This window comes from Morone saxatilis, unplaced genomic scaffold (assembly GCF_004916995.1).
Source record: "Morone saxatilis isolate NCDOM2014 unplaced genomic scaffold, NCSU_SB_2.0 Contig12, whole genome shotgun sequence".
NCBI classification, from domain to species: domain Eukaryota; kingdom Metazoa; phylum Chordata; class Actinopteri; family Moronidae; genus Morone; species Morone saxatilis.
Window position 1 is genome coordinate 23163786 of NW_023339674.1, and position 27430 is coordinate 23191215.

Below are 27430 nucleotides of genomic sequence, written 5' to 3' on the forward strand. Positions count from 1 at the left end.
TAAATAGGTCTGAAGGAGCACTGTCTGTTCTGGGAATAACGTTATTCCGTAGGCTTCAAGTTTACTGTAAGTACGTTTCACAGACATACATTATTTTTATTATTCTAAACTTTTTTCTTTCATTTAAGAATATATATCTTTAGTAGTATGGATGTTCATTATAGTGTTATTCAACTCTTGCTCTCTGTATTGTACAGTCTCTCAAAATATCTGACTTGATTGGCTGAAATAACAATAACATTGAAGTGTCATCTGAGAGATCTCTCTGAAAATTTAAATAAATAAGATAAGTAATGCATTTTAGTTCAATTCTGCTAGAAAAACAAAAAAAAACGTTCAAATATTAATGCTGTGATAGGGTGTATAATTGATATCCAGCAGCACTATCTAATAACCATCCACAAATCCAATTTTTATTTAACAGAGAGAAGCAACCTGAGAACTTGGGACCTGCAGCAACCATCCACTACCTTACCAGTTTCTATAGTGGAGTGGCTTTTTATTGGGACTTACAGGATCCACACCATCCAGAAAAACTCCTTTTAATTCTTGCAGTCAACCCGGTACTTTCTGTTGTCCTTCACTTCAGCCTGACCATGGTTCTGTGTGAGGACGGCGAGTGCAGCGTCTGCCTCTCGCCCTACTCCCGGATGGACAGGATCCCCCGGGTGCTCCACTGCAGGCACACCTTCTGCGACCCGTGTCTGGAGACTATGTCGGAGGCCAGGAGCGGGCTGCTCACCGTGGGCTGCCCTTTGTGCCGTCGGGTGACCTGCATAGGACGCGGCCTCAGCCTGCAGGAAGCTCTGTGGGTCAACAGCAGGCTGTGGGACCAGATACCAGAGGAGGAGGAGGCCGAGGAGGGGGAGGAAGATGGACTGAAAGGAGAAGCCGAGGTGGAGAGGATGGAGACTAAACAACAAACAGAATGGTGGGTTCAGCAGACACGTACATGGGCAAAACCCAAACTGGTTCTCTGCAATTATAGGTTCAGTTTTCTGGTGCGTGGGTTTCAGGACTATTTACATAAGCAGATGACATCTACAAACAGAAAACTGTGTGACCTTTGACCTCTTGATTTTCAGTTTACTTGTAAGTGGCCTCAATTTTAGAGGTTTACTGCATGCTATTGCTGTGGACAGAAAATGTTACAAACACCAAACAATTTGAGAGTAGCATCTCTTTAAAACTGGTGTTGAATTTGAAGAATTGGAACCTGGATCCTAAAAAATTCCAGCCATACCGACCCATTCACACATCGATGTTAATCAGTACGTTTGTCCACAAAGCCTCTCATTAGCACCTCAGCTCGGCAGTGCCACATGAAATACTGTCTAACACAGGAACTTTTACTTTCCAGTGTTTCCTCCAGGTCCACCAGAACCAAGCTCAAACTGCCTGCGTTCTTCAGAAGGTTCAGTCTGACAAAGCAGAACCAGGAAAGGATCGTGCCCGGCAGTAATGTGTAAGTTCTGACTTGCTGGCTATAATAACAAGGAGACATTTAGTGAAAGTGTGGACTAATATTTGTTTTTTGTTTTTTTTAAAGGGAAATGAAATCGTGGCGCCGGCTTTCGACTGAAGAGTCTGTTTAAAAGGAGGCAGATGTAGGACGATGTGACAGCTCCTCTCAGGATATAATTTGGTAGGCGCTGCTAGAAGACTCGACTCAACCTCGTCAGTGGAGGGAAAGTTGAGGCCGTTAGGACCGAGAATCCATTTGTGTTCCTGTCAAGACATTGTTTTGTCCCCAGCCAAAGGTGCCCTGTCTCCCCTTTATTTATTCTAGGCTTAATTCTCCCAGCTGGTGCTGTGGGATTTGGTTCAGCTGTCCCAGTGGGACTCACACCCAAAGACCCCCTCGTAACAGATGGTCTCCCGAGGACGTTCCCTTTTAGCCACTGCTGAACATTGAACATAACTTTTTGTTCTTTTTATTTATGATAGCTAGCTGACAAAGTATTTAATAAAACTATTTTTGAAAGAATGTTTTTGTATCTGTGTTTTCATTTACTAATTAATGCTGATGGTCCCACGTGGCTCCTTCATCTGAAAGAATCATGAGCTCAAAGCAAAGATGTGACAGTCTTCTTCTTCACTGTGTACATCATTTATATGACACATTAAGTATTTAAGTGACTGAGAGTAAGTGAAGCCAGTAGGAGATTTTGGAACAGCATAATGTGAATATTACTTTTTGTGGGCTCGATGCACAACAAAAACATGCCACAAAAGACTCGTTCAACCATGAAAGCGGATTATAAACTCCATTCAACGAGCATCTGGCAAGTTTTCCATGTTTGAAGATATTACTGGATCATTATTTTATTCTTTTGTGTTACCGTATGTGCAGATATCAGCTCAGAAATATACAGCACAGACCATTCTCAGACCAAAAGAGAATTAAACCTCAGCTCAAGGTCACTGTTAAGTATTATAATGTCTGGCGTCTCAGTCATATTAAGGCCACTGCTGTCTGCCTGTTTGGAGACACACTGGATAAAGCAAGATATCCGTTAGTTGTCACACTGGTTTGGTAGCCAGCTAGTTGTAACAGGCTGTCTCAACTGTATGCCTGTGAAACACACTTGATCATATTTTGATAGACGGTGTGTCAGTTGGCCTTTCAGTAATATTTATGAGTTCCCACGGTTAAGTATTATCAGTGACATCACCTCCTCCACAATGCCAAACACGGAGCCACATCCAAGCTCTAAACGAACTGGCATCAGCAGTGTTGGCTGTCACAGCTGCAGTCTGGACTACAGCAGGAAGGCAGCAACCCCGCAGGGAACAAACAAACAGAGCAGGATTGTGAAAATGGCAGAGTACCAGTTTCAGTTTCGCAATGTATTTACTGGCTCCCAGTGCCGTGCTCGTAGTGCTGATCACTGGGATTAGGGTGGAACAGAACAGGAAACGACTCGCAGTGCAGGTTGGCAGTTTTGTGGAAGTAGAACTTAGATAATTTACTGAAGTAAAAGTTGCAATACTACAGTGCCAAAATACTATATAAGAGTCCTGCATTCAGAAGTTTACCTGAATAAAAGAACAAAAGTATTAACAGAGAAATGTGTTAAAAGTAAAAGCACTCTATTAATTAAGCAGCAAAATGGCCCCTGTAACTGTCATATTTTGTATATAAAATATTAATCTGCAAAGTAACTACAGCTGTCAGATATAAAGTGTATTATGAATAAAGTGTTTTCCTCTGGAATAAGTAGTGTAGCATAAAAAAGAATACATAAAGTACAAGTACCTCAAAATTGTACTTAGAGTGCTTGAGTATTTAGTTACATTGCACCACCGCAGGTTGGTCTGGTCAGACTGACTAATGACACAGTCATCAGATCAGGGGCCACAGCATACACACACACTTTATGGGAGGAAGTCTAGTGGGACGTCCATGCAATAAAAACATGGTGCAAGATTGTTTCCACACTGCTACCCATCACAGCGAGCAATAGTACATTCCTTATTGAGCATGTGTATCGCACTCTGTGAGTGTTCTGAGTACTCGGAAAAAAGAGAAACACACCTTCAGGGTTAATGTATTTTTGGAAAATAGCAAATCAGGAGCTGAAGTGCCGCAGTCAGCAGGTTCGCTTTTCGACAGTTAATTTGCAATAATTAGATTAATTAAAAATGTGAGATAAAATTCCCCACGAAAGCACAATTTGTTGGTAAGGACCTTAAAGTGACACTATGTAACTTTTGCTAATAGGGTTCACTGTGGCAACATGTGACAAATACCTGATAATGGTAATTGCTATGACTATATTTGTTATATATATTCTATACTATAACCAAGTACAGAAGAGTGGAGAATCAGCAAACTGACTCAGTTCCTCACGCAACAATATCTACCTAACATTAGCTAACACAAGCTAACATTAGCCACCATGAGCTACTGGTCATACCAGACCAAATAACACCGTAACAGCAAATTATCAAATAAAGCTACAGTGCATTAAGAATAATTTGACTTTTAATGTGTTAGACAAAGAATGTGTCTATTTATTTTTAGGTGGGGCCAGCATCCACATCTAGTTTTAAACCTTTAATATTTTATTTGATATTACACTTAATTAATAGACCTTTTCCACGGCAGCCATTTTGACATGAAATAGTAGGGTAAACACAGGTGTTAGCAATTATACTAAATAAGGTTCCATTTATTGCAGCAGTGTCTTTCCACTGAGCCAACATGCACAACAGCAGTACCCTGACTCTGAATGGAACAGAATATTAATTGGTATAGTTGGTAACATCTGTGTTTAACCTACTATTTCATGTCAAAAAGGCTGCTGTGAAACAGCTCTATTGGGGCCAACAGCTCACTTTTGCCTAAAGGTCCCTTTGTAGGTTAATCCAGCCCAGGTCAATACAGCAGGTAATTCCAGTGACAGGTGTTATTTGTAGACATCAACAGAAACTGGGGATTTGTTGTTGTGTCAAACTGTAAACCATGCCCCAACATGTACAAATACTTAATGCTGACACAATTATTGCTTCATTACTGGTAACTACACCATTAGTTCCCAACCTTTTTGGTCTAATGTACCACCACATTCCAATCAGATGAGCTCAGGTATCCCTCCATCAAACCCACCCATGTTCAAGATGTGTTCATTGTAACAGATGCAGAATAACACCATGAAATGTGGATATTATTTTACTTGGATAAAGTGGGAACAAGGTACCAGAAATGGATTCTGTGTTTACTGCAGAGAGGAGGGACTTGGAGACTCAGGTTACTGACTGAACAATCAGTGATGGCTGTCTGAATATAGAGCTACAAAAAAAATCAATGGCAGCCATGTATCCTGGTGGCAGCATGTGGTAGGTGGTTGGTGGGAGGTGTAACACTGTGCAGTCAGCCTATTGCAGCTGGTAGCATTCTGGTTATAATGACAATAAATGATTTAAGATTAGCATCACACCATTTTTAAAAATCCTGTTTGGTAAGTAGGAAAAAAAGAAGAGAATTCGGCATGACTTTGGTAATAAGACATCTTTATTAATCATTTGGAGAGACATGCTAGATCTCTGTACAGTGTGAATGGAGTGCCAGCTCTGGACTGATCGGGTCTGCTGCACAGAGCTGTGACAGAACATACACCCCTCCCCCCTCCCCCCATGGCCTCCATCTTCAAATGCAGACCCCTGACATGCAAAGACATTTGTTGCATTACTTGGTCCATTTCCAGGGAATGTTAAAATGGGACTTTAAACTTTAAATGGGAAACAAAGGTGGACTTTAATATGTAAGGTGAATAAATACAAAGGAACGTCTACAGTAACTGATCAATTAAATTAATCACTTGTTCTCAGTTAAAAATAAATACCCATTGAGTCTCTACTCAAAAAGGGCTCTCCTTACGGGGCTGTGTGGTTGGTAATGAGAGCAGTACATTCCTGTTTTGAAATAATAAATAGGCAGCAACACAGAGGGTTGGTACATGATTACTTTTTTCATTTTGAGGGATTTTGACTTGAAATGCAACCTGTCTTTGTCATTCCCATACCCACAGAAGAGTGTGTTCCAGTCAAGATCTCCTGTGATATTTAATCCAACTCTGTCTCTTAGTATTATTATTATTTGGCTCATTATGTGGGTTAGAAAGGTTCACTAGTTTTCACAAGAGTGCTCCCCTTTTTTGGACACACGTGAACAATTCATAAAATGTTCGAGTCTACTCTAAGACACAGTACTCCAAATGTTCTGGAGATAAAGATATATATTTTTTAACCATGTTTCTAAGACTTACATTATCACTCTAATTCTAAAACATGTTCTTAAAAAGTGCAGTAAGATTTCACTTCAAAGACGAGTCAAATCAAAGTAGTGTTCTCAACACTGGTTGACTTCACCACCAGTACCTTATGATACCTGGCTCTAAAAAAAAAAAAAATCAAACAACATTGCAACATTGCATAATGCCAACGTCAGTAGTCAGTTTAAACACAAGCAGCAAAGAAAACCTCATCTCAGTGGGGACACGTTACGAGTTTCTATGACAATCAGACAGGTCTTGAATTAAGTGACTGTACATTTACAATGAAGCTTTTCATAACTCCATATTAACCTGAAAGGTCTACATGTGCAAATTAGTCTTTTGTCAGGAATGAAATGCACTGATTTACAATGTTAAAGGCCTGTTTTGATCACAGAACCTGCGTTAAAGTCTACAGATCACCACAAGGGGAACTTTGTGTTTGTGTTCCTCTGTGACACAAGGCAAGGGCTTTGATTCTCCACTGCTCCCTTACAGCATATGTGCAGACTACCATAATCACTACTACAAGATATCGCACAATGCAACAGCAGATGTCACATTGCTGTGAGTGGGGAAGGTATGACACACTGCAAACAAAATGGTGACCTAAATGGTGCCTTAATGTGGCAAGAATGACACAACCTGGCAGTGGCCCTCTATGTAACTGCATTCTAATGTTGCCTATACAGAAAGCACACATTTACACGCACGCACGACAAAAAGATATTCTGAAGTCAAGTATACAAATCCAGTTCAACAGTTTTCAGTTTTCATCAGAAACAAAGAGACTTGGACTAGTCATTATCAGAGTGCATTAAGTCACTGGTGTAATGTTACCATTTACATATTCAAACTTGTGTACACTGGTAGACAGTACCTATGCTGAAAAACTAGGCATGCATTAGATACTCAAGATGTTACTGTTCAGTTTGTCCTTGAACGTCTAGAACGCAAAATTATGGATCCCACAGGGGTTATGGGCAGGAGCGCTGTGATTGGCCTAACAGGAAGGCTGGGTTATGTTTCGGTAATAAGCCTTGAGATGTGGAGAAGTGTATGTAGCCGGTCAGGTAGGAGTTTTGTGTGGTTAACATTTGGGTAATAACGTTGGGAGGACTTCCATTTTTGCCTGTAACAAGAGTGAGATCCATAAAAATACGTCTGAAACCATCTGTTCCTATCCAGCTCTCAAATACGGAGCTTAGTTGTTTGCATCTTTTAAAAAAACAACCTTTCCAGAGAGATTTCCCTGAATATACAAAAATATACAAAAAAGAAATTGGGGAAACTTTTCTACTTAAAAAAATGTATCCATATATGCAACTTGGGGATCTTGTTTCACATCTTTGTCTTTTTCTCTTCTTTTTTTTGCAAGTTGTAAGACTTTTTGGCAGTTTCATTAATAAAGTAGGCTACACTACTTTAGAACCAAATTCACATATTGCTAGTTCCAACCGATGACCAGTAGTCAGGTGAGGAGGCCAGATTCTCAACGTGCAAAGTCAACTGCAGGTTAACCAATAGGAAGCAACATAACAAGCATGTGGTGTAAATGATGTTTTTTTTTTTCCCAGGACGGCGCTGAGTATTAACAGGAACAGCCGCCTTCAGTAGTCTGGGGCTCCTGCGGTTTGTCCAACTTGATGTCGATCACTGGAGAAAAACGTTAAGGAAGCTTTGGAAACATTTATTATTGATCTGATGTTGATATTTTCAAAGAGGAAATGAAAAGTGATGGTTTCTCTTATAATTTTCATTCATGTTATGTTCAGAGAGCCAATGATATTTTTATTATGGGGCTGTAGTACCACTGTACTACTACTAGGTGATGCTATTTCCCATAAATATATATCATTTCTAGAAGAGGGAACATTAATTTTAGTTTAAAGATCCCTACAGACATGCATTAAGACATTTATACAAATAGTCTGCTTGGAACAATAATGTCTGTCTGATGTGTTTTTTACACACAAAAGTATAATTTCCACATTCAAATCTTTAAAAAGGAATCTACTCCTTCTACCTCATTAAAAATGACAGAATCTATGAATATTCAAACTTTTAACTCTTAACTCACTGTAATGTCTCAGTGTATGTGAACTGGTGGCTTCAAGTTTCTAAATCACACAGTTGCATACTGGACCTGATATTACTTCCAAAATATTTGTGATGTCACAAATCATGCTCATAGGCCCCGACGCTTAAAATCAGCTTTTCAATGAACACAGAAAAACTTTCCACTTTCAACAGATGAATGTGAAAACATCCTTCTAGTGTCAAACCCTGAACATACATCATTCAAAAAGAGAAAATGATTTCTGACTGGACGGGGACTTTAAATTATTCCTAAAATATTATCTGTAATCAATTTATTACAGCAGTTGTTGGACATGGTTACTGTGTAAAATCCTGAAAATCCTCCTCTGACAAGTTTTGCAGCTCAACAGGAAATCCTCTCCTCTATTGTTAGCTGGGTAATAACCTGAGAATGGATGTTGGCAAAAATCACTGGCACTGCTGTGCTACAATTAAAGCTGATGAACAATGGTGTGATAATGAGTTGTTGCTGTATAAATCAGAATGATTTAGCAGTTTTTTCACCACAATTCAGATTAGGTGTTATTCCCAGTCAACCCTCCAGAGCATTTTTTATATTTAGCAGTGAGAATGAGGGGCAGACCTCTTCTGTTTTAAAGAGACAAGAAGTGTATCATGACTGAATGCTTGTCAATGCTTCCATATAATACTGCTGCAGCAGCAGGCTCATTATAAACATAGGGGGCTACAAAAACTGTGGCCTACATATTGTATGTAAGTGAGTCTGGAAACAGTCCCACTGTGGCTATACTACACCGGCTGTTAGACAGAGCAGTTGATGTGTTTTCATATTTTATGGTAGCGTGACGTGGGAACATTTGAAGGACAGTCTTTAAATGCAAACATATACTTGAGCCTTCCTGTTTGGATTGGTTCCCATCTGGAACCTTATTTCAGCAGCTAACATTACCAAACCAAATGAGCAGCCCCAGTCCTGAATATCTTAGTCCTCTGATACCTGTGTGTGTATGTCAAACAGTCTCCTGAACAGTGAGTAATGAGTCCTGTTATTGTGCCACTAGTAGATGTATTTTTAATAAAATAACATTTGTTTCATATTGTAGGGGTATAGAAAAGTTGTTCATGAAGTTAACAGCTTGTAATGACTTTTAGCAATAGATGTATGGCTTAGAACTACAATAAACATCTTCCAGCTGCTGTATTTATCTCCTTTGACACCAGCCAGAGGAAATTTCAATAACCAGAAATCATACGTTAAAACTACATGAATAAATTTCTTTGGCCACTTGGGGTCAGCGCAACAAGCTGTGAAAACAACACTGACATACCACTTTATAAAGTTGATATAGTGAATGTGATTCACTGGAGCTGGAAATTTACACATCCAGCTGATACAGACAAACTTAAGCTTTAATTTTTCAGTCCTGTTTCTGTCCAACTAATGAATGTAACTTCGATATTCCCATTTTAGCTCTGTTTGGTCTCCTCAACTCTTAAAGTAAATATTTGGCTCTCTAGCTGCTAAATACTCCAGTTTATTCACTTGCACACAGAGCACCAATCCTGGAAACAATGCTGATGGGAGCTGTGGATCAAAACAGTGAAGCCATAAACTCTAAATCATGAGCTGCAAGATGCTAAAATGCTCTGTAGAGCTGAGGGGAACAGCAGAATTTGGTGATAATTATCTGTGGGTTCATCACTATGAGCAGCCCTTTTCACTTTACACACTGTCACTTTGCCCACTGTTAATAAAAATATTTAACAGAGGCGCTTTATGAATCAACAGACCAATACCAATACCAATATGCCTATATAACACATTTCTTTGGTGCATATTTAGCCGATTCTATGGGGTCTATCCTCTGTAGCTGTATTTTACGATATATACTGTACACTGTACATTCTGGAATATATGTCTCATTTGGGGGTTTTAACACCAAGAAACACACCAACCTTTAAACATTATGAAAGTGAAAGACTTGGATATCAACCCAGTGGCAACCTTTTCAAGAAGGTTGAAGTCCGCCACCAAGTAGTTTGAAAAAGAGGGGAAGGAATGGAAAGGAAAGGAAAGGAAAAAGAGAGTGGGAAAAGGAAGGAAACACCTCTGTAGGATGTAACGTACACGTCATTCTTTGATTTGTTTGCCTTTGCCTCATCAACATGAGTCTGCAATGGTTTATTTTGCTTTCTGACTCTCTTATTATCATGGATGGCCCCAGCACTTGATCTGCTTCAAGCACCCTCTTCACTCTGTCTCTCTCTGCAGACCTGCAGTGGTGATCATACCCAGAGACTCAGTAGGAAATTGTTTTCAGAGAGAAAGCAGAAGACTGCGCCCCATAGGATTGAATGGCAGCTTAATATGAAGAAGAACATAAATATCCATCGCACCATGCTTATTAAAAGTGCAGGTGCACTTTCAGGCTATATAACATGCATGTATGTGTCTTGACGTTAGTCAATACTATCCACAATGCAATAACAACAGAGGAGCTGCTCCATTAAATGACAATGTCAGCAGAGGCACAGAGCTGCTGAGGAACTGTCACCACCTGCCATCCATCACCACACCTCCACCTCGCACAGCCCACTCCCACAAACATGATGCCTCTTTAAGATTGAGATTAAAAACAGAGAGATAAAAGGTAATTGGCTAAATGTGAGAGATGCATTATAAACAGGAAATATGGCTTATTGCTATAAAAAGCAAAGGGGGTGATCTCAACAGTTCAGAGGGATGCTGGGTTACTGAGTTTATTATTGAGCCCATGCGGTTTGCACAGGCTGCACACTCCCAGTAAATGATGAGTGGGCTATAATCAGAAATGCACAGGGAGACAAATGTAGGCATTCCTTCACTACACCAAGGCCAGCATCTGATTTATGTTTACGTTGGGGCGTTGGACAGTGAGAAGGCTTCACACTGACGGAGTAACAACAGCGCTACATGCATGTGGTAAAATAATAATGGCCTTGTATAACAATATTGGTGATGTGGTTCTTTTAATCACCTTTGGAATTATTCTCTTTTAAAAAATCTATACAAATAGGATAGTATAAAGCTTCCCAGAAGAATACTGTATCAAAATAATCTTATTAAAACACCTACAAGGAATTTTCATTTTGTGTTGATCCCCTGTGGATAAAGACTGTAGTGTTTTTACTGCCTCATTTCATTGATTTCAAGGGGAATCTGACAAAATCCAAGCCTAGGTGCCTGCTGGCAGGCATTAAAGGTCCAGTGTGTCACATTTACGAAGACCTATTGTCAAAAGTCGAATATAAGTACGTTTTCATTAGTGTATAATCACCTGAATACAGGAATCTTTGTGTTTTGTTACCTTAGTATGAGGTTTTATCTTACTGCCGGAGATTGCCTTCTGTGCAGGCTGTCATGTCTCTACAGTAGCCCAGAACGGACAATCCATAAACTCCCTCTAGATAAGGCCGGTCATGTTTTTCATGGGTTTCTGCACCGCTGGATGCCACTAAATCCTACACACTACACTTTTAAGAATAACTTTAAAGAAATAGCCAATCTTCTCGCTGATGGTCTTGATTGTTCATGTCAGTAATGTAGAATCATCAGTATTAAAATGAGAAGAGTTTTAAATGCTTATATTATAGTAAATACAGAACTGTAGGGGGTTTCAATCAAAAGATGGTCTAATGAGTAAAAAGCTTTGTTTGTAAATCAAACCAACCAAAGTGGAGAGCAGCTATATTATGCGTGAAATGCCTCTTTAACTGAAGAAAACCTAATCTAAAAGAGTGTGAAGTGTAGGCTGCCTTATTGTTACCCACATTGGATATATTTACAGATGTAAAAATCAATGCAGGAGTGTGAGAGGAGACCAGACAGCCTGAGGCTTCTCTTGAGTTCCTGATGAAAATTAGAGATAAAATCTGTCTCAGCTGCTGTATTTATCTCCTTTGACACCAGATATCAACACATGCATCTCTCTGTGTTGTGTTAATATTCCAGAGAGCACATTGAGTCCTTAAATGTAATCAAAACAAACAAATTATACACTGTGTGTGTTTATAATCTAAAATGCTCTCAATGATATGTCATATATTTTGAAATATTAAATGCTGCTTCCTGAAGAATACAATGTTTGAATATTGTTTCATGAGAGTGAAAAAAGTAAAGGCTGCAGCCCCTGACAGGCAGAGCTGTGACATTTGACAGCAGCACATATGAGGTGCCAGTTAGCAGAGTTGGGTGCAGCAGACTGGGACTCCCGTCACTGGTGTAAATGAGCAAACCTGCCCACCCACCATAGACAAAACTGCAGGTGCCTACTGTCTGACTGACCAGCCGCCCACTCCTGCACTTGTCAGGCACCAGTGCTGAAAAACAGATAGAAGGAGTGTCGTGCTGGGAACACATTTAATTGGACAGGTAGCTGACACCTGTTTAAATAGGTGCCAGTATTCACTCCTGAAACACTTTCATTTAGCAGCGAGCAGTGAGTGACGCTATCACATCGAGACTCAAATGAGAAAATGATTCCTCTGAGCTTATTAATATGCTGTGCACATATTATTATTATAATTATAAAAGACAATTTTCATTAAATGTAAATGGGTCAAAAGGATACTCCCTTCTTTGCTCGTTTCTTGCATACTTTCCATTCCTGGGAGAGCAGCTGCCACACGCCGAAACAGCTGGAAAGAAACAAACAGAATGAGGGCACTTCAATCAAGGATACACATAATAAAATATCTTTTTTTAGAGATCTTAGATATATTAGATATAATATGTAACATTTCCACATTAGAATCTCCATAAACTCAAGACCTATGTTATATATTTTGTTACATGAGTTGTGTACTTACATTATCCCAAATGTTTCCAACAATGTTCAAACCCACAGAAATCTTTATTTGTATCTGTAGTGCATATGTGTGACAATTTTTAACGATGCACTTTTTAGATCTTTTAACTATATATTTTAATTGGATGAAGGATTTTAGTCATCAGACGACTTAAGTTATCAGAGAAACAAGCTGAGGCCCTCCAGGACATAGTTTGTTCACTGCACAGTGTGGGAGAAACACTGATTTTTACAGTTTTCAGTCAGTGGGTCTGGTTATTTCAGAGAGGAGGAGACCTCTGCAGAGAATAAATCCTACAATTTCGGACTACAATGACAGCAATGGTGGTGAAGACAACTCCCATGATCCCACGCTACTTCACACATCATCAAACTTTGTCCTTTGTGATTGCTTTGATGTAATTCCATAATCTATGTGCCTGTGTTTGTTGTTTCACAGTTAAATTATTGTCATGTTTTAATGCAGTTGTAAAAGCAGACTGATTTACTGATATTTTGGGTCATATCCAGTAAAATCCAGTCTGCGTAAAGATTGAAACAACAATGGAAAACAAAAATGAATCTTCATTGTGGCTAAACACATAATGAATTAACTTAATTATATAAAAAATACGGCCAATGTGTAGTCTTATTACATTACATATTCATTCTCATGAAAGATCTTGAAACTGATGCCTCAAAGCTTAAATTTGCTGACTCAACATGTCAGTGGGCAGTGATGACACAGCAGCCTTTGGAGGCAGTGCTGTGACCTTTGTTTTGCAGATTTCGCACCACTATGCTCCATCCTGTCAGTCACAGTCCTGAAGTAATGTGAAGAATGGCTTCCTCTGTCTGTGCTGCAACGGGCTGAGAGAGGCGCCTGCCAGCAACACCATTCACTGACAGACACAATACAGCTGGCCTTCATCTCACTACTTATTAACTTAACAGACAGTCGTTGTTTTCGACCACAAACATCTGTTCAGAAACAAATCACTGCTGTTGAACCAGGCAACGCTGTTCTTTGTATCTGGAAGAGTTACTAATTAAATGTGACTAAAAGGAATGAATGCAAGCACAATTCAGTCTTGGCGAGGTGCTAGTAGTGGCAGCAAGAAATACTGGACTCTCACCTGTGTTTAACTCTGCTTCAATGAGTGGTATTTGTATGAACAATAAGAGACCTTTAATGGTTCCCTGTGGAGTTGTGTGACCACTAGTATCGATATATAGCAATCTTTTGATGAGTGGGTCCTTGTTTTGTTTATATCTGGGGCATGCACACAAGGATGCACACGCACAAGCACTTAAACCTTCCTGCTGCCAGTTTCATTCTTTAGGCAGTGAAGAAGAATCGCTGGCGTATACTCAAAAGGAACTAGTTTGCAGTCCAATCATGTCGAAGGGCAAGAGTGTTTATAGCTGACCAGACTCAAAGGCAGGGGGAAAAGCTGGCCGTGACAGTAGAGTGCAAGGAGACACGAATCTAATTGTTAAATATGGGAATAACGGCGCATATTTCTTTCTCCTGATTGAGCACGTGAAAAGTGACAAAAGTAACACACCTGGCCAATTGCGGCATGACGTGGGTCTGAAGATCGGATTGTCGATTTTAGAAAGTTACAGAAATTGTTGGACATCAGAAAGGTTACTCTGAACTCACCTGTTTGACGTTATAACCCGTCTTGGCACTGGTCTCTATGAACATGACACTCAGCTCTTTAGCCCTCTGTTCACCTTCCTCAATTGTAATTTGCCTGTGAAATAAAGGAAAATATCATCAAAACCCTGCAGATTAATACATCAGACATATTGATAGACCGTTTACAGAATACAGACATAAAACAGTGGCTGATGCTCTCATATTAACACTCAACAAAGACTCACAGTAAAGGCTCTTGTTATTCTGGGCTAGTGAGGATACACCAGACTTAATTAACTAATGACTGAGAATGATTAATTACATTGTCCTGCAAGAAATTATTAACAGCCAATTTGCATTACATTTTAATGAATCAGGCAGTGATTGTTTGGCTCTGGCTGTGAAATGGAGACTGTGTCAGGTGCCCATAAACACAAACAGAGAGATCGGTGCAGTGCTGCTGACTCCACAGCGCGCACAGCCAGCAGGTTCGTTAAGACGACTGGCTTAAATCAACCTGCCACTGGTCTTCTGGGAAATCCATGACGTAACCAGTCCGTCTTCTTTGTTCCTCTCGACACAAAGGGAATCTTAGCTGTGTACTAACTCAAAAATACTACTTCTTTACTTTCCACTAGCTCTTAAGTGGTGTGTCTCAACATCTATCGACAAGTTATTCTGTTGTGCAAAGCATCAAACAGAGCAGCATTAAATTTAACTGATCCTCCTCTCCTTAAATAACTCCTTTGCATCACTGCACAAAAGAAAGAGAAATTCAGTCTTTGTGAGAAAAGAAAAGAAGTTTCTGCAGCGAGAACAGAAAACACTGCACTGGAGATGTATTTACATAATAACACCACCTGACAGAGTTGCACCAGTGCCACTGTGGCTATTTCTGGATGCATGTGTCTGAGTTCCAACTTAAACTACACCAAGCCTCATTCATCATCAGACAGGCAGTTGGCAAGGTATTGCATAATGAATGCACACCAATATGTGGCATCCTAGCAACTTTCATGCATGTTAGCAGGCCACTGGTGATCATAGCTCTTTAACATTATATGCAAATAAGGGAGTTGTACCATTACTATCTGTGGTCATTATGAACTCAACAACAAAGTTAACAAAATAATCAATTTCATAATCAAATCATTCTTTTATTTTTACAATATATTTTATTTGTCCATTAAAGCAATTTTTATATTATTAATGAATCAAATTACTTCATGTAGTGGAAAAGGTGTCGCCCTTAGTAACAAACCCACAGAGAATTATCACTCAACTCTGAAGCTGCTCTCTACAGTTTCTAGAGTACAGTTTTTTAGTGTCTTTAAGATCATTGTTTTGGTTTTATGTCTCCCAGCTTTAATGCTTTGGTTCAGCATCAGCAGAATCAAACAGCAGACACAGAGAGCTACTAGCTGGTGAACATAGTGGAGCATTTAGCTGCAAAGGAGCCAGATATTTCCCTCAGGGTTCAGTGTAGACCAAAGCAGAGCTAAAAGATCGGTGAGTATTGGACTTACATTTGCCAGGTGGCCAAAAACACAATATCAAGTGAAAGCTATTGATGCTCTGGTTCAACTCGATGTGGAACACATTCATCATAACAACTTTATAAAGTTATAAAGTGCCAGTGTTGTGTTTACAGCGGTGCTGCCCCCAAGTGGCCAAAATAATCAATCAATCAAATCAATTTACGCAGGTTTAACATATGCTTCAACAGAGTGGTATTCATTACATGGATATTTTATAATATGTGTTCGGGTGTTCGGCGTGTATCGGTTTGTCTACCCTATATATTAGAAATATGACAATATATTTGAGGATCATAGAAATAATTTTCTAGAAATAATTTTCTTTATTTATAATTTTTTTGTGGGGGCTTGCCTTTATTTGATGACAGTTTGATCTGAAGACAGATAGGAATGGGGGAGAGAGAGAGGAGATGCAGCAAAGGGCTGCGGGCTGGAATCAATCCCAGGTCGCTGCATTGGTACATGGGACGTACACTCTACTAGGTGAGCTACTGGGGCTATCTGATAAATCACCTCGAGCCCATGTGAAGGCTCAAGTTTATTGAGGCTGATAATATTAAATGAAAGTATATGAGTTTAAAGCTCACTTCACACCAAGGTATTGTAGTAGCAGCGTGGAAGAAAAGAAGAAAATAGCTGAACGAGATACTCAATTTAAACACTGACTTAACTACTTCCTGTCAGTATAAAGCACATCAGGCTCCACTTGGTTGATGTACGATGGTCTGCCTGGTGTACGATACACACTACATTTCCCTTATGCAAGACTCCAGGAACTCTGCAGCACCTATATTGTGCATAGTTGAACGTCCCTCGGTACTGAAAGGCTCCACCACGCATGAATGGACACACCAACAAACAGAGAGAGGCCAGCTCACAGAGGTGCCTTCTCTAAAGCAAATTGCAGCACGTCACAGTAATGCAATACCCATGAATCTCTGCTTCTTCTCAGGTAACGTCAAAGGTAGGGTTAGATGTGTCAGTGCTGATACAGTGTAAGACAATGTAACGAAATTGCATCACTGACTTATGTTAAGATGTTTTTAAAAGGTCCAGACACACACAGCCACCTAGAAACTGATTCGAGATGTCACATTATATCGCTGCCAGACGTTTAATGACTTTAATAACTAATTTTTCAATATCAGCTACATTATCTACAGTGCTGTCTGATCATGTGCCAAATCATTTCATTAGAGACTGACATATGATGCACATGCACTACTTGTTCTTCATCATTAGATGTATATTTCTACATTGTCACATAGTGGATCCAAAAAAAATTATATTATTATTATTATTATCGGATGAATTTGACGGTTACTGTCTCTTGGGCAGCATCACCGGAGCCACTGAACACACGTAACAGTACACATAGTGGCGGCAGCATTTATCATCTCCTAATGTGTCACTGGCTTGTGCAACCCCATTTACATGAAGAGCATCACTATGTTTGACTTAAGATTAAGATTAAGACCCAACTAAATTTCAATTAAGACACACCTATGCCGATGGGAATTTCTTCATGCAGCTGCGACAAGTATGTCCTCCCGGTGTTAATGTTGCAAATGTTATTGTTAGCACATGGGCGAATAATGCTGACGATACCGATTACATTGATGCATATGTGTGCAGAACCTTTGCATGGTTACCCACCACACGAGGAAACATTATTTGTGAAAATGCTCTCCTAAACACTTTTTACAAACCTGACATTCAGTAGTAGCTGCATGTAACGACGGGTGGAAAGACAAGAAAGAGAACGGGACGTATAGGCCACCCCGAATCACTCCACGCCACGTTACCACACTATCACTGTCAACCATGTTGGTCCACTGTTTTCTTAAAATGACACCAAGATCAGTCAACCAGACTAGAAAGCAGCTGTTTCAACAGTCTTGATCTGGGAACCATCTTCACCAAAGACATAGACGAGAAACCAAAACAGCTGTCCAAAGGATGTCCCAGAGGGCTGTCATTACTGAAGAATGCAGAACAGCAATATTACAGAAGGAAGATAGATTAATAGACCACAACCAGTGTTTGTCAGCCTGATTAATGTAACTCAGAAATATGCTACTAATACCAACGAATGAGTACTCTTAATGTATAATGAGAACTAAAGCACGCGTACTTAGATATCCGTGCATTTTACTCAGATACAAAACTCACTGCACATGCCAATTACTTGTATATGATAGTAGTGTACTTGATCACTGAAGTTAATTTTAAGAAAATTACATCAAAGGTCCAGAAATGTGTGTTTCACAAGAAAGAAAATAAGTAATTACTAAAACAAGACTAAGAGTCTACAGCCATGCAAGCAGCAACAGTGGTGCTTTGAGATAAATGCTGACGTCAGCATGCTAACATGTATAACGTTTAAAATGTTCACCAACTTAGTTTAGCATGTTAGTGAGTGTAAACCTCACCAAGGGACAGAGACGATGATTTCAGTTTTTGCTCAGTGCATCAGCAGCCAGTCAGCAGAGGTTCGGGTGTTAAGGATGTCAGTAAAATGACTTTTATGTGAAAAAGGAGGTAACATTAGAACTTGACGAGAATTTGCCAGGAGGTAATTTTTCATTTATGAGAATCCTCATTAGCTGTAGCCAAAGCAGCAACCATTCTCTCTGGGGTACAGGGGTGTTTCCCATATCAGTTTCACATTTTACTGATTGCTTTGTAATCTACCTAATCTCAAGCAAAGATTTTAAACATACTGCATATTATGCATTATTAATGCATTTTGGCACAAGGACACAAGCCATTTTATGGTTCAATTCTCCCTTTACTTTCCTCTATTCTTCCACTATTATACATTTCTGCTTCATATCATTTCATTTTTTACCCTGATTATCCAAGCATTCCCTTTTCAAATCAATTTCTGTTTCCATCTCAGCTTTATTAAACATCCAGTTCCATCAGCCTTTTTTCACCTCAGTACAGAGCCGTATCAGTTATATACATACATGTGTATACATATGTATATACGAAAAAATAATTGTGAACACCAGGGGCTAAATCACTGAATAATTTTCTCATTTCAAAGCAATAAGAGTAGTTGAGTTGCTTAATGTACCTCCATCATTACTAATAACAACATACACACAACTAATAAGCGTATTCATTTAGATATCTGATATATAATGTAGCAAACATTCATTTCTCATACAAGTCTTTCTATAACATTGTGGTGGTGTTCATATTGAATTCATATAGTTCAAGGATTAGGAGTTATATTGGTCTCAAGATAATAAGTTCTATCTCATTAATACACAGATTTATTCACAAAGATGCTCCGACATCTAATCAAATCATCTCCTCTGCAGGGGAGTCAGCCTGATGTTTTCATCATGTTTTTGTTCTCGAGGTCTTGTGCTCAACTGAACAATCCTACAGACTGACACACAGGCAGACACTTTGCACATCATAGTTGCCATGGAGTCAATACATAAAAGGAAATGCTGACTAAAATGACAAAATGCAAGTACAGACGTCAGGAGGCAAGTCCAGCAGTAACTACTTACCTCTTATCTGCCAGGTCTGTTTTATTGCCCACAAGCATTATGATGACATCACTTCCTCTCTCTGTTCTCACATCCTCGATCCATTTTGACGTCTGCTGGAATGAATTAACATCTGTGGAGTCAAATTAAAGATGCTGTTTGTACAATTGCAGTGACATTCAATATGCTGACACCTCTCCAGCTGTTACTGCTCTAAACACAACCATTAACATTTCAACTGCATTTTTACACAGTGACATGATTGGTGTTTTTATAACAGCTGGCAGGAAATGAAAAACGCTTTGCAGGACATGGTGCTGATGATTATTAATGCAAAAAATCCCAGGTGGTGGATCATATTAAACAGATATTATCTGATAGATGATACTCTATGATACGCAGTACTGGAATTACACAATAAATCCATGTTATACTGTACATGCCGAACTCTGTAGCTTGTCAAAGTTACTCCTTTCGACCTTGCCATGTCCATTGAATATGAAACTGTATTAAGGGCTGTATGTAAGGGCTGTATTGTAGTCTTGAACTGGAAATTGGATGAGACAGACCCCATGTCTTTTTCAAGGTGAAAAAAAGAACAGGGTTTGGGGGGATGGTAACCCATATTATTCCTTACAATCAGCAATAAAATGTAGTTCCTCTCAATTCGTGTCTCTGCTCCTTTAAGTGATTTAATAGAACAGGAGAATAATGTCACTTTCTGTCTTTTCTGAAAATGATAGACATTCCTCATAAATCCAACTAGAAATAAATGACATGGTTTTATCAATGTGAATGAGCAAGGGCCAGCCTCCAAATACTACAGTTGAATACTACTGTTTACAGGATAAATGGTGTCTGTAAGGCCCCTTTGTTTGTGTGTCTGTAACACACCAAAATTGTTCTTCCCATTGGTAGACAGTGATGGTTACTGGTTCAGTCCAGAAAGCACACTTAGTCGTCCATTTTTTGCAGTCAAAAATAATGTTAATGTGCTTTTTTTAATGTATTGTAAATTGTTTTTATTATTAAAAGGAAGAAAAGGGGTCTTGTCTTGTTGTGTCTGTGTTTGCTTGACATCAGCCAGCAGGCTTAACTCCAGGACTGAACACGTAAACAAGCGTACACCTACATGTTGGGACCAAATTGACATTTGCAGGTATGTTTACATGCTGTTTAATGTGCTGCAGCGGGGCAGCTAAGTAGCTATCTAGCCTGATGCAGTTTTCCCCGGAGACTGTTCATTTGGTCAATTGTTAAACAAGCTAAGGTGCAGGGCAAGACGTGCGTTCATGTTTGTAAGTTAGTCTTTGGATATTGTGTTGTGTAGCTTCTGTCTGTCTTAGTGTGACTGTCTGCTTTGCCTGTGATAGAACATGGACTTTACTGCCTTATGCAACATTTGATTGGCTGTATTGAGGTCCCTTTTTTATGTATATGGATACCTAATGGTCTGATTAATTAATGCAAGATTAGAGGCGCCATCATCGAACCAAAAAAATTAAATTGACATTTCTCCCTTTCTGTTTGTAATTTTTCTCACAAAAGAACACAGAACAAGGGGTTTCCAGAGCATGTATGTATGATGGAGCAGACAAAAAATATAAATGCCGTTTCAGTTGGACTTAAAGGACCAGTGTGTAGGATTTAGTGGGATATAGCGATGAAGTTGCAGACTAAAACAAACTGAACACTGCTCATATTTGACGACCTCTGAATGGGAATGTGCTCAAGTTTATAGGACAAACTACGGTGTACGTGAAACTCCTGAAAAATGCAAAAGGCTCTATCTACAGCCAGTCTTTGGTTTGTCCAATTTAGGCTACTGTAGAAACTTGTTGGATGCCAGGGAAGGCGACTCACGTGTCTGTAGATAAAAACTGCTCATTCTAAGGTAATGAAACCACAATGAAAATATACCTATGAATATTTTATTCCATTTCTGCCAATATATCCTCCTCAATGTTACACAAGAGAGACTTTAAAGAGAATCTGAGATGGTGGAAGGTTAATGCAATAAGTCTCATCTATTTGCGCAGTGGATCAAATTTGCTTATGGGAAATATAAGAGATATTGGATATTTGTGAAATCTCAGTTTGGATTTCGGTAATCAGGGTAATCCATCTAATCCATCCATCAGACAGTGAAGTTTTTGGCCGAGGCTCTCAGAGTTAGAGTGAAAAGAACTCTGACTATGTGTGTTGACAGTAAATTGATTACAGATGAATACATGCATGTATAACAGAAAGAAAAGATTAATATTAATTATTAATTATCAATTATTTCATAAGGGACACTGACTTGTAATGTCGTAGACCACCACAGCCACAGTGGAGTCCCGTATATAACTGGGAATGAGGCTCCTGAAGCGCTCTTGTCCTGCTGTGTCCCAGAGCTGCAACCTCACCTGGGGTTCAGAAAGAGAAAGCTGAGGAGGCTGAGATTATTCAGATAGTCAGAGAGCCTGGAAGCAGAAGGCTCCCTCAACACACACACACACGCACAACACATGCTTACACAACACGTATACTGTCATAAACACAAGCAATAAAATATGAATGTACACAGCACAAGATTCACACTCAGGCATTATTTATATGAGTGGATGCCTCATAATGACACTTCCAAGGTCGTAGGGCTGTATGAAAGATTCCCCAAGATAAACAGACATGCAGACATGTTTGACTGTATTCATCTACATAACACAAGCTAGAAAGACGACATACTGTTCATAAGGGTTCAGAGCATGCCTTATTGTAGTGATAAACATTTCTAATGTGTGTTTCTATCTGAAATAAGGAGTTACTGCACTGCTGACACATTATATTTTACATGCTTGCCGTGACATTAGTATACAACTGTAAGTGAGGATCTTACCGTTCGATCTTCCAAGTACATGGTTTTCGACAGGAAGTCAATTCCAATTGTGGCCTAGTTTAGGGAAAGAAGATAAAGCATCAACATCACTGTAAATACATTGGATAGCAAAGGACAGAGTATTTACTAAAGATCTCAATAATGCAAGTTACAGATGCAAAAGGTGAAGAGAAGGACACACATCACATCACCCCAAGTGTGGGTTGGGTGTAATATATAATTAAATTTAGTACTGCAAAACATGAAGCTTTTATGAAGCTTATAATGTTCAGTTTTAGCTAATTGTTGATTCAACATCAGAGGCAGTCAGTTTTTAAATTGGAGCAGGCTACAGTCTCAGCTATACAGCCATTACTGTGCAAATATTCCACTTCAATAATCAGGACAACTGTATTTTTTTTAAATATGTTGTGTATTTTGTCTGGGTTTTTATACTGTTATACTCAAATGGGCTACTTAAAATCATGACTCTTATCATCCCACATTATCCATTTATAACAGCAATCTAATCATTCCCTTATTGTGTCACGAGGCAGATGGCACTGTGTTCCCTTTTCAATGGATGTTTACTTTGTGCAGCCAAGCCCACGGCTTTCTGCTTTGCTGCCTGCCATGATATCATCAGGTGCTCTGGCTTGGACAAATCAAAACCTAGAAATTAATGTTAAACTGCAGATCTAGGTTTGTTTTACTGATGCCAGAAACGTTCAGGTCTCACAATTAGAAGATGGCTTTTTTCAACATTACAGTGCTCCTGAAATATTGTCATTCTGATGAAATTCAGTATTAGCAGTAACTATTCTATTAGTGTTTTGCAGTCACAGTTGGAAATCTTCCTAGACAGTATGCACCTTAAATATTTTTAAGAACAAAAGATGAATTATGAGAGTTCAGACACTTTTAAGGACAGCTGGTGAAAGCAGATGTAGTTTGTGCCCCTTTCATTTGGTACTCCAGATGTTGGGTGTCTCAGTGAAGGTGTGAGGGAACGAGGGTGTAGGGCTCGAATGTAGCTGTGCGTAGGACCGACCCAGGATTAAACAGCAGTCCCCAGCTGCATGTTAAAAGCCTGTGTGACCCCAGCCTGCAAACTAAAGCACTGGCCAGCTAGAGCACGTACTGTAGAAAGGGCTGACAGGGACTTACCTAACTACAGGCGACGCAGTTTATTAAGTTATATACATGCATTTTATTTGTACTAAGATACATTTTGATACATTTGTACCCATCTGTGATTAAGCAGGTGGGTGTATCTGTTGTGTTCCAAGCAGGGTGCCCACTGCCCACTTTGACAGAACTGGGCATCAGCAGCTTGATCACGCACCCGTTTCCTTGGCGATGCCAGCTACCACAGTGAACTCACTCAGAGAGTCTGGCATGAAGACAGGACGTCATTTATACTCTTCCTTTACACTCAGTCAGATCAAGCACAGCTAGGGTGAAAATAAACAGCCTCAACGAATTCAAATATAAAAGTACTTGATTCAAGATTATAGTGAGTGACTTTTTTTTTTGGCTGTATTAGCCTCCAAACAGACAGGTGGATTATGCTAACTTCCAAAATAAATCTCCTATTTATTCTGGCAGAATATGCTTTAAAAGTATTTTACAACTTTATGTCTTTCTGTCACTTGAATGCATAGAGGTTAAAAGCACTAATATGTTAAATTAACCAATGACAACAGCACACACTAAGTTCTGAACATTGAAAATTGCTGATCTGGAGGGATATTAATGACACAATAGCTTAAATGAATTTAAAGCACAGAAATGTTGCAGGAGTTTTTCTTGGGGGAAGGCAGAGGTGCTGTGTGGGCTCTTTCTGGCCCCAGTTTTAAATATAGAATCCCACACAGACAGCTATACATGAACAGATTAGATCACCAGAAATTATTAATATTCCTTTTAAATTTTTTAACAGCGCACATTGTTAGAGGACAGACCTCTCACAGCTCTCTGGCCCATTCTGCAAGGGACTAGGGCAAAAAATGCTTTTAGCACATCTGACGCATTTCACTCACATTATATTTTAAATTAAAATTGGTTTTCCACATGTGAAATCATCATTAAATGAACTAATTTTGAGGTGTGGGGACATCACGGGACATTGATGATACATTAAAAAATTATGGCTGTGGCCAAAAACAGTTAACTGATTAATGTATTACTCAATAGACAGAAAATGTATCTGCAATCAGTTTTGATATATCTCAAGTCAAACATCCGCTGGTAGCAGCTTCTTAAAGGTAAGGATGAGATGCTTTTCATTGTCATATATCATTGCAAAAATGAAAAGCTTTGGGTTTTGGACTGTTGGTCGGATAAAATGACATTTAAAAATGTCACTTAAATATATATTTTGTAAAAATACAAAATATAATAGACATCTTCCACTATAAAACGCTCTTAAATAAAATCACAGTCAAGTTATTCCAGTGTGCAGTGGTCAATTCTGATTACTAATTATATATAGGTATCTGCAACAGTCACACATGTTTCATTCCATTACATTTAAAAAAAACAAACACAAATGAAGGAAATCACAATAAGATAATGTGAGACGTTCCAGGACAAATACTGTTCAACTGTATGAAAATGGATGCACAAGTAACACTATCGGACTGACACATGGGAAGGGTATGTTGAGCAATACCAGAACAAAACTGCTCCCCTTCTGATTTAGCCATAACATTATTTCAGTTTATTAAATATTTACATTCAGACAGTAAATGTAGTTCACTAGAACACCATTAATTCCACTGAATTCTGAAAGGAAGTAATAGGATCTTGAATGTGGAAACTGTCTACCAGCCCATGGCTTTATACTGAGCACATACTCCACTGGTCACTACTCAGGGTTCACCTGTGAGGAGGTCATGGAGCATGAGGCCTGCAGTGTAATACAAACTGGATCACATTTAACCTAGATAGAAATGCCTAGTTTTTGCTTTAATCACTGCACATAACTTAATTAACAGCAGCATTGTGAACTTGTTTTGTATTATATTTCTGCTTTTATGTTTGTAGAGAATCTGAATACTTCTTCCGCCATTGCTGCTCCCACCAGGACTTTCAAGGTCCTCCATCTGGCTGGACCGCTGTTAAATCAACAGACCTTGAGTCACAGTAAGTATACTGGCATTTGCTCACAGCGCCGTATTTGACAGCAGTTTGCTAACACACAAAATCTGATTAATCTAAAGTTTCCTGCCAGCACGAGAGGAAATCGGTTTATGATCGTGCCTTCTTTGTCCAGCAGCAGGCTGTGGCTTTAATATATGTAGAACAAAACAATTACAGCATGCTACATTTGTAACCACAGTAATGAGTAGTGCCAGATTCATAATTAGTCTTTATTTAACTCACTTTACTCGTGTCACAAAGCATTATGGGTAGATTTGGGTTGTTGCAGCAGAGTAAGAAGTGTCACTGAAATACAGCTAAAGACATAACAGAGGATTAGGGCTGCAACTAACAATTGTTTTCCTATTTTCATGACTATCATGATTATCTATGGAGGGAAAGATTGAAAGCGATTAACAGTTTTATCAGACCAACAGTGAATTTACAATATAACACTGAGAAAAGCAGCACATTCTCACATTTAAGACGTTGAAACTATGTGTTACTGACTTAAACAATTGATCAATTAAGAAATTACTGCAGATTATTTTGGTCTTTATTGACTGATAAATTATTAAACTAATTGCTTCAGTTCTATATAGGATATAAATGTATCTTAAAATAAGTTTATTTTGTCCCATTTGTCACCATTTAATAACTACTATCTTTAAACTGTTGAAATACAAAATCTTGTTTTAGGGCTGAAAACTAATGATAACTTTATCGTAAATTATTTTCTTGAAGAATACATAGTTTGGTCTATATAATGTCAGAAAATAGGGAAAAATTCCCATCAGAATTTCCTACAGTCCAAAGGGACATTGTCTAACACCACAAGATATTCAATGTACTATTACATACATAAAAAAAGAATCAAATCCTCACAATCGAGGAGCTGGAATGTTAAGACTAATATAAGGTTGTCACAATACCAGACTTTCAAAATTTTGATACAATACTAGTTTTAAAAAAACAAGGCTCAATATCTCTTTCAATAGCACAGAAAGGAGAAAAACAGTCCTAGGCACACAAAATAAACAACCTGCACACAGTGCTGCTACAGAAAAGGTCACACATAATGACGTCCCTGTGGTTTCATCTGTGCAGCCTTGGGTTGAAAATCTGATTGTAGATCTGTTAGATACTTTCAATGCTATCGAATGTATAATTAATGGATATGCTATTGTTTTTAACAAGTGGTATCGGAAAACTATTTTTACTTTTGACAACCTGAGTTAAGACGAATACAAACGATTACCGATTAATCAAATTTTCAACTAATCAATTGTTTCCATCCTATACTGTTTCCTCAAATAGGGTTATACAGCTACATTACATTATGTTGATTAACTGTTTGCAAGGTAAATCATTTTCAAATGTAGTCTAATGAAAAATTCAACTAAACTACAAAAAGTAGACTGTAAAATGTTACACCTCTATTGTCTTGTCCTCGGCTTCAAATTGTCACAAAGCATGACAGTTTATATATTTTTGAAATGTCCCATAAATCAGATTCACCAGTTGCTACACTAAATAGCTGAGTATTTGGGCAGAGCCGACAGATGCAGTCACAGCCTGGTGGCCAGGCCTGACTGACAGCTCCACCACAGCTGACAAAAGCATTCTGCCTCTGGAGAGCTCCGAGCCCTTTAGCATGTGCTGCCAGGCAGTGAGGACGCCTGCCTCTGTCTCCCTCGGCTGGGTGGCTGCTTGATGGGAGTCTGCTGCTTTAGAGGCAGCAAATCTGGCCTTAGTCATCCTCCTGCTGACTAAAGCCACTACCACGCTCGGTTTCATCTTTCCGATCGCCCTTTATTTCTAAATATACTGCTGCTCTTCCTTCAAAGGGCTGAACTGGGTCTGCTCAAAATCTAAAGGCTTGACGTGCATGAAAACAAAAACATGTGGCGGTTCAGTATGTAGGCTTGAAAACCGTGACTTCATAAATCTTCTCATCAGGACACATGTCTCCCGCAGGCTCACATTCAGAGCATCTTTCCTTCCTCACTGGGCACATCTAGCCTCCCCTCTGAGCAGCAGCATAAACACTCACCCTGAGCTAATGCATGCAGC

General features: G+C 39.1%; 2 protein-coding genes across 3 annotated transcripts in view; one reads left to right on the forward strand and one right to left on the reverse strand.

Moving 5' to 3' along the window:
- im:7152348 (uncharacterized protein LOC559250 homolog) overlaps nucleotides 1-1984 on the forward strand; it is a gene marked incomplete at its 5' end in the record, with an annotated part of 2381 nt that extends 397 nt beyond the window's left edge. Inside the window, 3 exon segments of the mRNA XM_035653703.1 lie at nucleotides 590-931; nucleotides 1361-1465; nucleotides 1550-1984. Coding sequence (XP_035509596.1) covers nucleotides 597-931; nucleotides 1361-1465; nucleotides 1550-1595 — 486 coding nt within the window. The 3' untranslated portion in view covers nucleotides 1596-1984.
- A 3021-nt stretch (nucleotides 1985-5005) lies between these two features.
- rab6ba (RAB6B, member RAS oncogene family a) overlaps nucleotides 5006-27430 on the reverse strand; it is a 46477-nt gene continuing 24052 nt past the window's right edge. Inside the window, exons 3-8 of one of the 2 annotated variants that reach the window (XM_035654061.1) lie at nucleotides 22235-22288; nucleotides 21659-21764; nucleotides 19378-19489; nucleotides 14331-14424; nucleotides 12449-12515; nucleotides 5006-7433 (exon numbers count right to left, since the gene is read on the reverse strand). In XM_035654061.1, the coding sequence (XP_035509954.1) occupies nucleotides 7369-7433; nucleotides 12449-12515; nucleotides 14331-14424; nucleotides 19378-19489; nucleotides 21659-21764; nucleotides 22235-22288 (498 nt within the window). In that variant the 3' untranslated portion in view covers nucleotides 5006-7368. Of the gene's footprint in view, nucleotides 7434-12448; nucleotides 12516-14330; nucleotides 14425-19377; nucleotides 19490-21658; nucleotides 21786-22234; nucleotides 22289-27430 lie in introns of both variants that reach the window. The other variant, XM_035654060.1, reaches the window with a different exon arrangement.